The 11,195-nt window shown below is 44.6% G+C and overlaps 1 protein-coding gene across 1 annotated transcript; it reads right to left on the bottom strand.

The window, feature by feature from the left end:
- Positions 1–2,440: 2,440 nt before the first annotated feature.
- Positions 2,441–10,697, bottom strand: ATP5PF (ATP synthase peripheral stalk subunit F6). The gene is made up of 4 exons (XM_077480039.1): positions 10,550–10,697; positions 7,581–7,769; positions 4,761–4,885; positions 2,441–2,663 (listed from the first exon to the last, which is right to left on the bottom strand). Exons 2-4 carry the CDS (start codon positions 7,748–7,750, stop codon positions 2,635–2,637), a joined length of 324 nt encoding a protein of 107 aa, XP_077336165.1. The 5' UTR covers positions 7,751–7,769; positions 10,550–10,697; the 3' UTR covers positions 2,441–2,634.
- Between the last annotated feature and the right edge of the window lie 498 nt (positions 10,698–11,195).

Here is an 11,195-nt window from a genome sequence, read left to right as displayed (position 1 = left end):
TTTTTGGGGGAGGGACCCAAAGCTCTCACAAGGTGGGCGTGTCAGTGGTGGTAATAGAGGTATTTATGTGCCAAAAAAAAAAAAAAAAAAAAGAGAGAGAGAGAGAGAAATTGCCGTTTGGCTCTGAAGACATGCCCTGGTGAGGCCCCCTATGCTCGAGTGATCGGAGAGTGCTACTGAATTACCAAAGGAGCTTCTACACCATCTATGTTTGGTTTGTAAGTAGTATCTATTTTATTTTAATAAAATTTGTGGAATAATGCACTAGGCCAGTATGCCCTCTTTCTTTTATCTATCTCTACAGCGTGCCAAGGACAATCCCAGTCTCAGAGGGCAGCAAGGCTTCAAAAAGAGTTATCCATTTTTTTTTTGCAATAGAGTTATCTCCATCTGGGTTTCTAACTCATGCACAGGGGATCATTACTGTAGCCTGGACTGGCACCTGCCTCAGCCACTTAGCGACGTTTGATTGCTCGGTTATCAGTCTTAGAGCCAGCAGGGGGCCGATGCTACATCCACCTAGGAGAGTACAGTGAAGAGAAAAAGTATTTGATCCCCTGCTGATTTTGTATGTTTGCCCACTGACAAAGAATTGATCAGTCTATAATTTTAATGGTAGGTTTATTTTAACAGTGGGGTACAGAACAAAAATATTCCAAAAAATGCATTTCGAAAAAGTTATAAATCGATTTGCATTATAATGAGTGAAATAAGTATTTGATCCCCTATCAGCAAGATTTCTGGCTCCTAGGTGTCTTCTATACAAGTAAGGAGCTGAGATTAGGAGTATTCTCTTAAAGGGAGTGCTCCTAATCTCAGCTTGTTACCTGAATTAAAATACACCGGTCAACAGAAGCAATCAGATTCCAATCTCTTCACAATGGCCAAGACTAAAGAGCTGTCCAAGGATGATGTCAGGGACAAGATTGTAGACCTACACAAGGCTGGAAAGGGCTACAAGACCATCGCTAAGCAGCTTGGTGAGAGGGTGACAACGGTTGGTGTGATAATTTGCAAATGGAAAAAAAAAAAAAAAAAAATTGTCAATCTCCCTCAGTCTGAGGCTCCATACAAGATCTCACCTCGTGGAGTTTCAATGATCATGAGAACGTTGAGGAATCAGCCCAAAACTACACGGTAGAATCTTGTCAATGGTCTCAAGGCAGCTGGGACCATAATTACCAAAACAATTAGTAACACTACACCGTGAAGGACTGAAATCCTGCAGCAACCGCAAGGTCTCCCTGCTTAAGAATGCACATGTATAGGCCTGTCTGAAGTTTGCTAATGGATATCTGAATGATTCAGAGGAGAGCTGGGTGAAAGTGTTGTGGCCAGATGAGACCAAATTTGAGCTCTTTGGTATCAACCCAACTCGGAGGAGGAATGCTGCACATGACCCCAAGAACACCATGTTCACCATCAATCAGGGAGATGGAAACATTATGCTTTGGGGGTGTTTATCAGCTAAGGGGACAGGACAACTTAACTGCAGAGGGACGATGAACAGGGCCATGTACCGTCAAATCTTGCACAAGACCTCCTTCCCTCAGCCAGGGCATTGAAAAAAATGGCCAGTGGATGAGTATTTCAGCACGACAATGACCCAAAACATATGGCCAAGGCAACAAAGAAGTGGCTCAAGAAGTACATTAAGGTCCTGGAGTGGCCTAGCCAGTCTCCATACCTAAATCTCATAGAAAATATGTGGAGGGAGCTGAAGATTCGAGTTACCAAACATCAGCCTTGAAACTTTAATGACTTGGGAGAGGATCTGCAAAGAGGAGTGGGACAAAATCACTCCTGAGATGTGTGCAAACCTGGTGGCCAACTGCAAGAAAATGTCTGACCTCTGATTGCCAACATGGATTTTCCCACCAAGTACCAAGTCATGTTTTGCGAAGGGGTCAAATACTTATTTCACTCATTAAAATGCAAATCAATTAAATAACTTTTTAAAATGCTTTTCTGGATTTTTTTTTCTTGTTATTCTGTCTCACTGTTAAAGTAAACCTACCATTAAAATTGTAGACTGATCATTTCTTTGTCAGTGGTCAAATTTACAAAATCAGCAGGGGATCAAATACTATTTTCCCCTAACTGTACGATTTAATAATAGAAAAAAAACACACACACCTTCTCTTCAGGCAGTGCAATGCATTTTTTTTTTAAATAAAAAATTGAAAATGCACAATAGGTGACTAATATAAATCAACTATTCAGATAAGGGTGTCAGACATACAGGTATTTCTTATTTGCATACTTGGCCTTTGCAAAGAGACCTCTGCTTCCACAGAGAGCAAGGGCCCTTCTCTGCAGTGCTATAAACCCATCAAGTGCTGCAGGGAGCCTGCTCACCACACTGACATCAGAGATCGTTGTGCCCAAGAACTGTCTGCTGCAGGGGAGGAACTATAGAAGACACAGTATTTGCGATCAATTACAGGTGTCAATATTTCTGTTTATTTTTTGTTAGGTGCTCCCAAAGTCAGATGCATTTTGAGTAGTATATGAACTAACATCTGTCAGAGGAAACAGATAAGACACACTCTGAAAGTCATCACCAAAATGGTTTATTAATTTACTAGGAACACATGAGGCCGGTGACATCCGTATTCAGGGATAAAGGAAAATTTACTTCGGAACTTCATCAAGTTTTGGTTCTAAATAAAAGAAACAAAAAAAGGAAATTAAACAAGGGAAATTAACGACAAACTTTCTATATATGGTGACAATTTTTTGCTTTGAAGGACACCCAACACAGTCCAGAAATTTCAGAAAAAGATACAAACTCCCCAACATGAAAATGCTAGTTGCCTAACCATCATAAGAAACCTCTTTGCTTCATCCTCCAAAGCTACAACCAAACTGCAGACCTGGAACAAGTACCTAGATCAGGAAAGTCAAAGAAAAGTCAGATGTCCTTTTTTCACGCTGGCTCTGAGTCAGTGGCTCAAAGCATTAAAGCCAGGTGGTCAAAATGACAGCCAGGCATCTAGCACTATCAGATGGAAAGGTCTGCAATGGCAAAAGCGATTTTATAGAACGGGTTCTGATTAAAGTGACCTGTCATGAGATCAACATGGCAGGCATTATTTTTGGCCTTTTCTTATGTACTTTGTTTAACTAGTTACGGACCACCCCCTGCAGTTCTACTGCGGCAGGTTGGCTCCCCTGCAAGAATTGCCGCCATTGTAAGTTGGGCCCGTACATGCCGATTTGTGGGTGCGCGATTGCCCATTTGCGAGCAGAGGAGCCAACCAGCGGGTCCGGTGGACTCTATGTCCACTGGCCAACTGCGATCACTCCAGAAGCAGGCAGAACGGGGATCTGTCATTGTATACAAACAGATGCCCATTCTATCGGGGGGGGGGGGGGGGGAAGAGAGAGAGAGACAGAGAGAGACAGAGAGACAGAGAGAGAGAGAGAGAGAGAGAGAGAGAGAGAGATCATCTGTTCCTAGTGATTAGCAACAGCAATCCCTCCCCCCCATACAGTTAGCAACACCTTCCAGGGAACACACTTAACCCCTTGCCTGCCAGCGACATTTATACAGTAATCAGTGGCTATTTTTTGCTCTGATCGCTGTATAAAAATGTCAATGGTCCGATCTGTCCATCGCAATCCTGCTAATAATTGCAAATCACCGCCATTACTAGGAAAAAAAAAAAAAAAGTATGCCTGTTATATATACCAAGGATATACATATATATCCATAAATCTATAGATGCTACAATTTTTGTGCAAATTAATATATGCTTATTGTGATTTTTTATTTAACCAAAAATATGTAGCAAAATACATATTGGCCTAAACAGTGGGAGAAATTTGTTTTGTTTTTTTTTTTACACTTTTTTTGGATATTTAATTATAGCATACAGTAATAGAAAATTTTAAAGAAAGAAAAAAAAAAAAAAAAAAAAAAAAAAAGGGGGTGTCTTTAGTTTAGAAACACAAAAAATCAAAACCACAGAGGCGATCAAATACCATCAAAAGAAAGCTCTATTTGTGTGTGTGTGTGTGTGTGGGGAGACATCAATTTTGTTTGGGTACAGCATCGCATGACCACGTAATGGTCAGTTAAATCGACGCAGTGCGGTATTGCAAAGCATGGCCTGGTCATTAAGTGGTTAATAATTTGGACCCCAGACCTTAAGCGTACATATTAGTACACCTTAAATTTCTGATCTGCATACCCATTTCAGATTGATAACTAGTGGGAAGGCATTCTCTGGAAGTGGACAGTATTAGTAGCTTCTAAAATGTATCTCCTGAGGTTTGATCAGTGACATTACTCAGCAAAAGAGCTTCCAACTATTTCAGGATGCCATGAAATTTAACTCTCACTGCTGCATTCTCTGTAATAAAAATAATTAGAAAAAAAATTGACAGAGTAAACCACCCTTTTATCAGAAATGGGCCAAACTCAGTAAGTGCTGGCAGAAATTGCGTGTTATAAAAACACCCATCCACTGTTCAATCCACCAGAAAATGAAGAACTTGTTTCTTGAAAGAAAATCCAATAAAGATCGACAATGGGATACAAATGATCTTGTGTGAGGACAGTGCGAGTTCTACTACATTTTATTAACCTCAGGGCCAATATCTACCAATAAAAACAGGGTTAGGATTACTCTGTCAGGGAAGATGTTTATTGAGAAGATTATTCTTGCTGTATGATGCCAATGTTCTACCTCATGCACTCCCAAAAAGGATCAATAAATCATTGTATAATGAATGACAGCACATATGTTACTGACCTTCAAACCTGAATTCTGGAAACTTCTCCATGTCTCCTCCGCCATATAACCTCTGTAGTTTGTTGATGTCTTCGGTAAGTTCCTTCTGATATTCAGGGCCAGCATCCACTGTGCTTCCACTTGCCCTTTAACAAAACATTACAGATTTGATTAACTCAAAAGGTATATACTTTTACACTTTACAATCTGGATCCCCAAGCAAATCAACAATAAGTTAAAGAAAAAGAGCATATGGTGACCTACAGCAATCTGGCAGAATAGATCTTTCATAGCTCTGTTTACTGTAAAGGGAAATCTGGATCACTGCACTCCGCTACTGATCTATAGAATAAACTGGATAGTGGCTGGACGTGGAATAGACTCCCTCCAGAGGTGGTTCTGTGCAGCTCAGTAGATTGCTTTTAAAAACAGACCTGGATTATATCCTAAATGTACATAAGATAACTGGACACGAAACATATACAGGTAAAGCCGATCCGGGGGAAATCGGATTGCCTCTCGGGGGATCAGGAAGGATTTTTTTCCCTGCTGGAGCAAATTGGATCATGCTCTGCTGGGGTTTTTCGCTTTCCTCTGGATCAACTGTGGGTATAGGATTGTGTATACGATTTTTTTATTGGTTAATACTTAAAGTAAAGTAAATAGGGATAATAGGGATATTTTACTAGAACTGGAGAGAGCAAAATCTGGTGCAGTTCTGCAAAGAAACCAATCAGCCTCCAGCTTCTTTTGTCAAAGCTTAATTGAACAAAACTGAAGTTAGAAGCCGATTGGCTACCATGCACCAGATTTTGCACTCTACAGCTTTAGTAAAATCAACCCTGATGATAGGTATTGGTCCAAGTTGTCTGTTAAATCTACAGCCAAAAAGTGCTTTACTAACTTCATCGCAGCTGCCTGTAAATGCTTGTTGTATACACACTGATTTTCATACAAGTGTTTACAAGCTGAAGCCTGCGTGAGCCTAGATGGTAAAGGAACTTAAAAACACTTCATAGAACACTAAAGCTGGCCATACACCTATAGATTATCTGCAGATTTTCTATGGTTAGATGAAAAAGTGCAACAGATTTCTCCATGTTCGCTAAACTGCGTGGATGGAGGAATCTCCCACTTTTTCCATCTAACCATAGAAAATCTGCAGATAATCTATAGCAGTATGGCCAACTTTAGCCCCCGTTCACAATGGTGCGATGCAGGAAACCCTGCAATTCAGTGCCGGTTCCTGCATTGCACCTGAATCGCACACTGGTTCACAATAAGATCTGCAACCCGCTAGGGGTGTCAATGTATATAGGTAATGACAACCTCCGAAATGGTTCGCAGAGCGAACTGTCAAATGGTGCAGGAATCAGATCGCATAGGTATGGACACCCTTGTGATCCGATTCCAGTGCGGACCAAAAAAAGGGTCCTGCATAATTTTGGTGCGAATGCGATTTCAGCCATACAGTTTGTATGGCTCAATTTCCATTGCAGGTGTCGCATGTGATCTGCACAGCAATGCGGTGTCGCAGAGTGAACCCAGCCTTAGAGAATCTGTGACATTTGGTTGAAGCAACCGGTAAGTATGGGTAAAACCAGGGCCCCTCTATAGAAAACCCAGCACTGAACTGCCAGCGAGGCAGAGATTAGAGGATAAGTTCACCCTTGGGAACATGTTACATCAAATTTTAGGGTGGAATATGTTACATGTTCCCAACATGGCCACGTCATTCATACACAGAGCTTGGTGTATGAATGAACTACAAGTCCCGACATCTTTGGAGTTCTCAATGAACTACCACAGCACTGTGGAGCGCTGTGGTAGTTCATCGATTCATCCCGTCAGTGTATCTGCTTGTCCATACTGGATGTACAGGCACACAGATACACTGACAGGTCTGCAGGAGACTAAAAATACCACTAACTTCAGGCTGCCAAAAACCGAGAATTTCAGTGAGGTGTCTATTGAAAAGAGCAGAAAAAGTAACTTAAAATGGTATTAAAAATAATGTATTTTTGTAAAAAAAAAAAAAAAAAACAGCAGTTCATATAACAATTAGATATTCAATTGGTAAATTGCAGTAGGACCGTCGACCGAGAAAGAGGCTCAGTAACACATGCTTGCACATGTGCGAAATTTCAGCGAGGGAAAACAAAGAAAGGCGGAAATTACGCCCACAGGGGACTCAGAAAACAATACCCAAGATGGTACAGCCTAATCTCAGAAGAAGATTTTAATAAAAACTACTAAATACAGTAAGTAGCAAGTGTTTTAGGAGACATTATACTGGGCAATTATTTTTAATAAGGTTACATATTATATGACATGGAAAGCGCAATACGAAGTGCAGAGTTTACTTCCTCTTTAGAAAGACAAATTGATTTTAGCAAATTAAACAAAAGAGATTTTAAAAAGGATTACTTTTTATGCAACTTTCTTTCTCCAAATGCCCCCCCCCCCCCCCCGAGTTATAAGTGGCAACCATCTAACAAATAAATAAATAAAAAAAAAAAATATATATATATATATATATATATATATATATATATATATATATATATATTAATCTTCACCCACTTCTGAGAGCTTCACTGTGTGGCCCTTACCAACACTGTACAACCTTTGCGGAAAGAAGTCTCCTCTGTGCCCGTGTACTAGGAATGAATGACACACATTCACAGTTGTAGCTGGAGAGATGTTTTTTTCCCTAGATGGTTGCCACTAAGGGAGATGGAAGAGAACACTACAACTGCCATTAGTAATTACAGCGATGGGTGTTGATTTGTAAGAAACAATTGCCTCAAAAGTTAACTGAATTCCTGGGACAGTACTTACTGGCTCTTTGCCCTATAATCCCTGATCTTATCCACAAAGAGTTTCTGAATGGGGTCGAGCTCCTTAGCCTTGTTGAAAGCTATGGCCGTCAGTCCGATGTTTCTTCGTAGTTGAACAGAGATTGTAGAGCGGAAGATGGAGGACAGGCGGAAAAGATGTTGAAGAACCATGATTTCACGAATGATTTACCTAGGAACAGAAGAGAAACATGTTACATGAGCTCTACTGAGCAAGTGACCTCCAAGATGTCCATGTGATAGAGAGCTAGCTATATATATATATATATATATATATATATGCAAAAGAGCGTGTCTGTGTGGAGTGACGTTAAAGTGGATGAAAGCAGAATATCCGATTCTCTGCACCCCAGTGGGTATTTTTCAATAACTTAAAGTGGTACTAAAGTCTAAACTTTTTTTTATCCTTAAAGAGGAAGTAAACCCTGATGAGTTTACTTCCTCTTTCATTCCGTGCAAAGGCAAAGCATAATGGACTACTATGCATCGCCTGACACAGGAGCCAGCGAAGTCACCGCTGTCCCCTGTAGTCCGGCGCATCCATCTTCTCGGTGGGGTCTCGCAGCTCCGCCGCTGTCATTCGGCGAAGCCGCGATGACGTCACTCCCGCGCATTCGCACGGGAGCCAACACGCGCGGCAGCGCCGTCGTTGGAAATGCCGCGCTCAGTGCAACTGCGTGCCGCTGTCTACAGCGCATGCACCGTAGACAGCGATGCCTGTCTTCGGGCAAACATCTCCTAAACCGTATAGGTTTAGGAGATATTTCTTGGACCTACAGGCAAGCCTTAATCTAGGCTTACCTGTAGGTCAAAGTGTGTTGTAAGGGTTTACAACCACTTTAAAAGGGGTTGTTTCTTTCTAAAATAATGTCATACTTACCTCCAATGTGCAGTTTGTTTTGCACAGAATGGCGCCAGTCCTCCTCTTCTGGGGTCCCTCAGCAGCGCTGGTGGCTCCTCCCCATATTAAGTGTCCATGTTGGAGAAGGCTCTCCTAAAGGTGGACACCTGTGCGATCGTCCTTCCGAGTACTGCATCTGTGTCCATTCACACAGAATGCAGGACTTGGCCTCGCCCCCCCATTGGATTTGATTGACAGCTGCGGAAGCCAATAGATGCACTGCTGTCAGTCTAACTCCAGTGAGGAGGGTGTGGCTTACCAGCGCTGTGTTTGTCTATAGATGCACACAGCCCAGGCTCCATCCTGGCATTAGTATTACTTTAACTTAATACTTTCAGTACTGCCAGACTTGTGATGTCTTGTCATCTATTTCTTATAGCTCAACTCCAAGCACAAAAAAAACAAAAAAACAAAAAAACAAAAACACACCCCTGGCCAGTATTACAGTATTTATAGATTCAATTGTCAGAAAAGAGAGCTCTCCTCATGCTGGCTTCAGTTTACTGCTGTAAAGTCTGTTCTCTCGATGTACTTCTGTGCCCGCTTGGATGTAGGCACTACAGGTCCAATGGACCCCAGCACTATGATCACACCTCAGTCCCACCTGCATATTGGCACATTGGCAGGGGGGGGGGGGGTGCAGAGAATTCACGGTAAGGGGGCACAAAAGGGTGACATGCACAGATGGGGTATGAGCAGGAAGGCATAACCAGATAGGGGTAACATCCAATCTGAGGGAACGTATGGGGCAACACCCAGGTCATGAGCAGAGGGGGCACGAGGGGGGGGGGTCATTCATGCGCAGAGGGGCACGAGGGGGGGGTCATTCATGCGCACAGGGGGCACATTCATGCGCACAGGGGGTACGAGGAGGGTCATTCATGCGCACACGGGGGGTCATTCATGCGCTCAGGGCGCACGGGGGGATCATTCATGCGCACGGGGGGCACGAGGGGGGGTCATTCATGCGCACAGGGGGCACGAGGGGGGGTCATTCATGCGCACAGGGGGCACGAGGGGGGGTCATTCATGCGCACAGGGGGCATGAGGGGGGGAGGGTCAATCATGCGCACATGGGGCACGAGGGGGGGGGTCATTCATGCGCACAGGGGGCACGAGGGGGGGGTCATTCATGCGCACGGGGGGGGTCATTCATGCGCACGGGGGGGTCATTCATACGCACAGGGGGCACGGGGGGGTCATTCATGCGCACAGGGGGCACGGGGGGGTCATTCATGCGCACAGGGGGCACGAGGAGGGGGGTCATTCATGCGCACAGGGGGCACGAGGAGGGGGGTCATTCATGCGCACAGGGGGCACGAGGAGGGGGGTCATTCATGCGCACAGGGGGCACGAGGAGGGGGGTCATTCATGCGCACAGGGGGCACGAGGAGGGGGGTCATTCATGCGCACAGGGGGCACGGGGGGGTCATTCATGCGCACAGGGGGCACGGGGGGGTCATTCATGCGCACAGGGGGCACGAGGAGGGGGGTCATTCATGCGCACAGGGGGCACGAGGAGGGGGGTCATTCATGCGCACAGGGGGCACGAGGAGGGGGGTCATTCATGCGCACAGGGGGCACGAGGAGGGGGGTCATTCATGCGCACAGGGGGCACGAGGAGGGGGGTCATTCATGCGCACAGGGGGCACGGGGGGGTCATTCATGCGCACAGGGGGCACGGGTCATTCATGCGCACAGGGGGCACGAGGAGGGGGGTCATTCATGCGCACAGGGGGCACGAGGAGGGGGGTCATTCATGCGCACAGGGGGCACGAGGAGGGGGGTCATTCATGCGCACAGGGGGCACAAGGAGGGGGGTCATTCATGCGCACAGGGGGCACGGGGGGGGGGGGGGGGTCACGCACTATATAATGAGCTATACGACAAGGAGATAGAAGGCTAGCAGTGTCTCCCCCTTCCCCACACAGAACTAAGAGCAGCTCCATGTTGTAGGAAGCCAGTGACTGATGACACACATAAGCCTTCCATTGTACACCCGGGACAAGAAGGAGAAGAGGGGACACTGTATGCCGGTTTCCTCCGCTCACCTCACCCGGGACGCAGAAGATCGGTCACCTTGCTGTCCTATCACCTCCTGCAGCACGCTGATGACGTCACACGCAGGGCACGCAAAGCAGAGCGCCGCCCAATATGACGGGGACTGTCAGCTGGTCTGAGTCATGTGACCGATAGGCGTGTCTGAGGAGTATAGAGAGTAATCAGGAAACCTTCATAGTAAAAGAATATAGTCAGTGCCCAAGCAATACACAGAAGTATACACAGCGCTTATACAATGAGCAGTGTCCATCTATTGACCAGTTCCAGTCCAGTGGGGAATAGCAAAGAGCAGAACAAGATCTAAAAACTCCTGCAGATTTCCTGACAGATCAGAGTCCATTCACATGTATGGGAAATACAAACGGGGCTGCAGTTATTAGTAGAATAAAATGAGACAAATTTAGAGAATGTATTAAACATAGAACACCATCAGAAAATCATACGAAAAATACAGTTTTTCGAAGCGATTGTAAGATAATCTGATGGTTAGTACACAGCTTTTCAGAGCCAATCAGCACAATCATCCGAAGGGACAAGCACCAAAAATGTTCTCATACAATACCAGATCGTATGATTTTCATATAATCGGTACAGTTGTCTGAAAATACAATACGACAGAATTTCCTCTCCCTGAGA

The sequence above is a fragment of the Lithobates pipiens genome, unplaced genomic scaffold, assembly GCF_037356315.1.
Source record: "Lithobates pipiens isolate NorthernLeopardFrog02 unplaced genomic scaffold, aLitPip1_a1.2 Scaffold_16, whole genome shotgun sequence".
NCBI lineage: Eukaryota > Metazoa > Chordata > Amphibia > Anura > Ranidae > Lithobates > Lithobates pipiens.
Note: the sequence above shows the minus strand (reverse complement) of the source record. Positions and strands in the feature narration are given on the sequence as shown.

Coding starts and splice junctions, on each gene's coding strand:
- ATP5PF (XM_077480039.1), bottom strand. CDS start 7,750: ATGGTTCTTCAACATCTTTTCCGCCTGTCCTCCATCTTCCGCTCTACA. Junction 4,886..7,580: donor GATTATAGGGCAAAGAGCCA/GTAAGTACTGTC, acceptor GTTTTGTTAAAG/GGCAAGTGGAAGCACAGTGG. Junction 2,664..4,760: donor TCCAGAATTCAGGTTTGAAG/GTCAGTAACATA, acceptor TCTTTTATTTAG/AACCAAAACTTGATGAAGTT.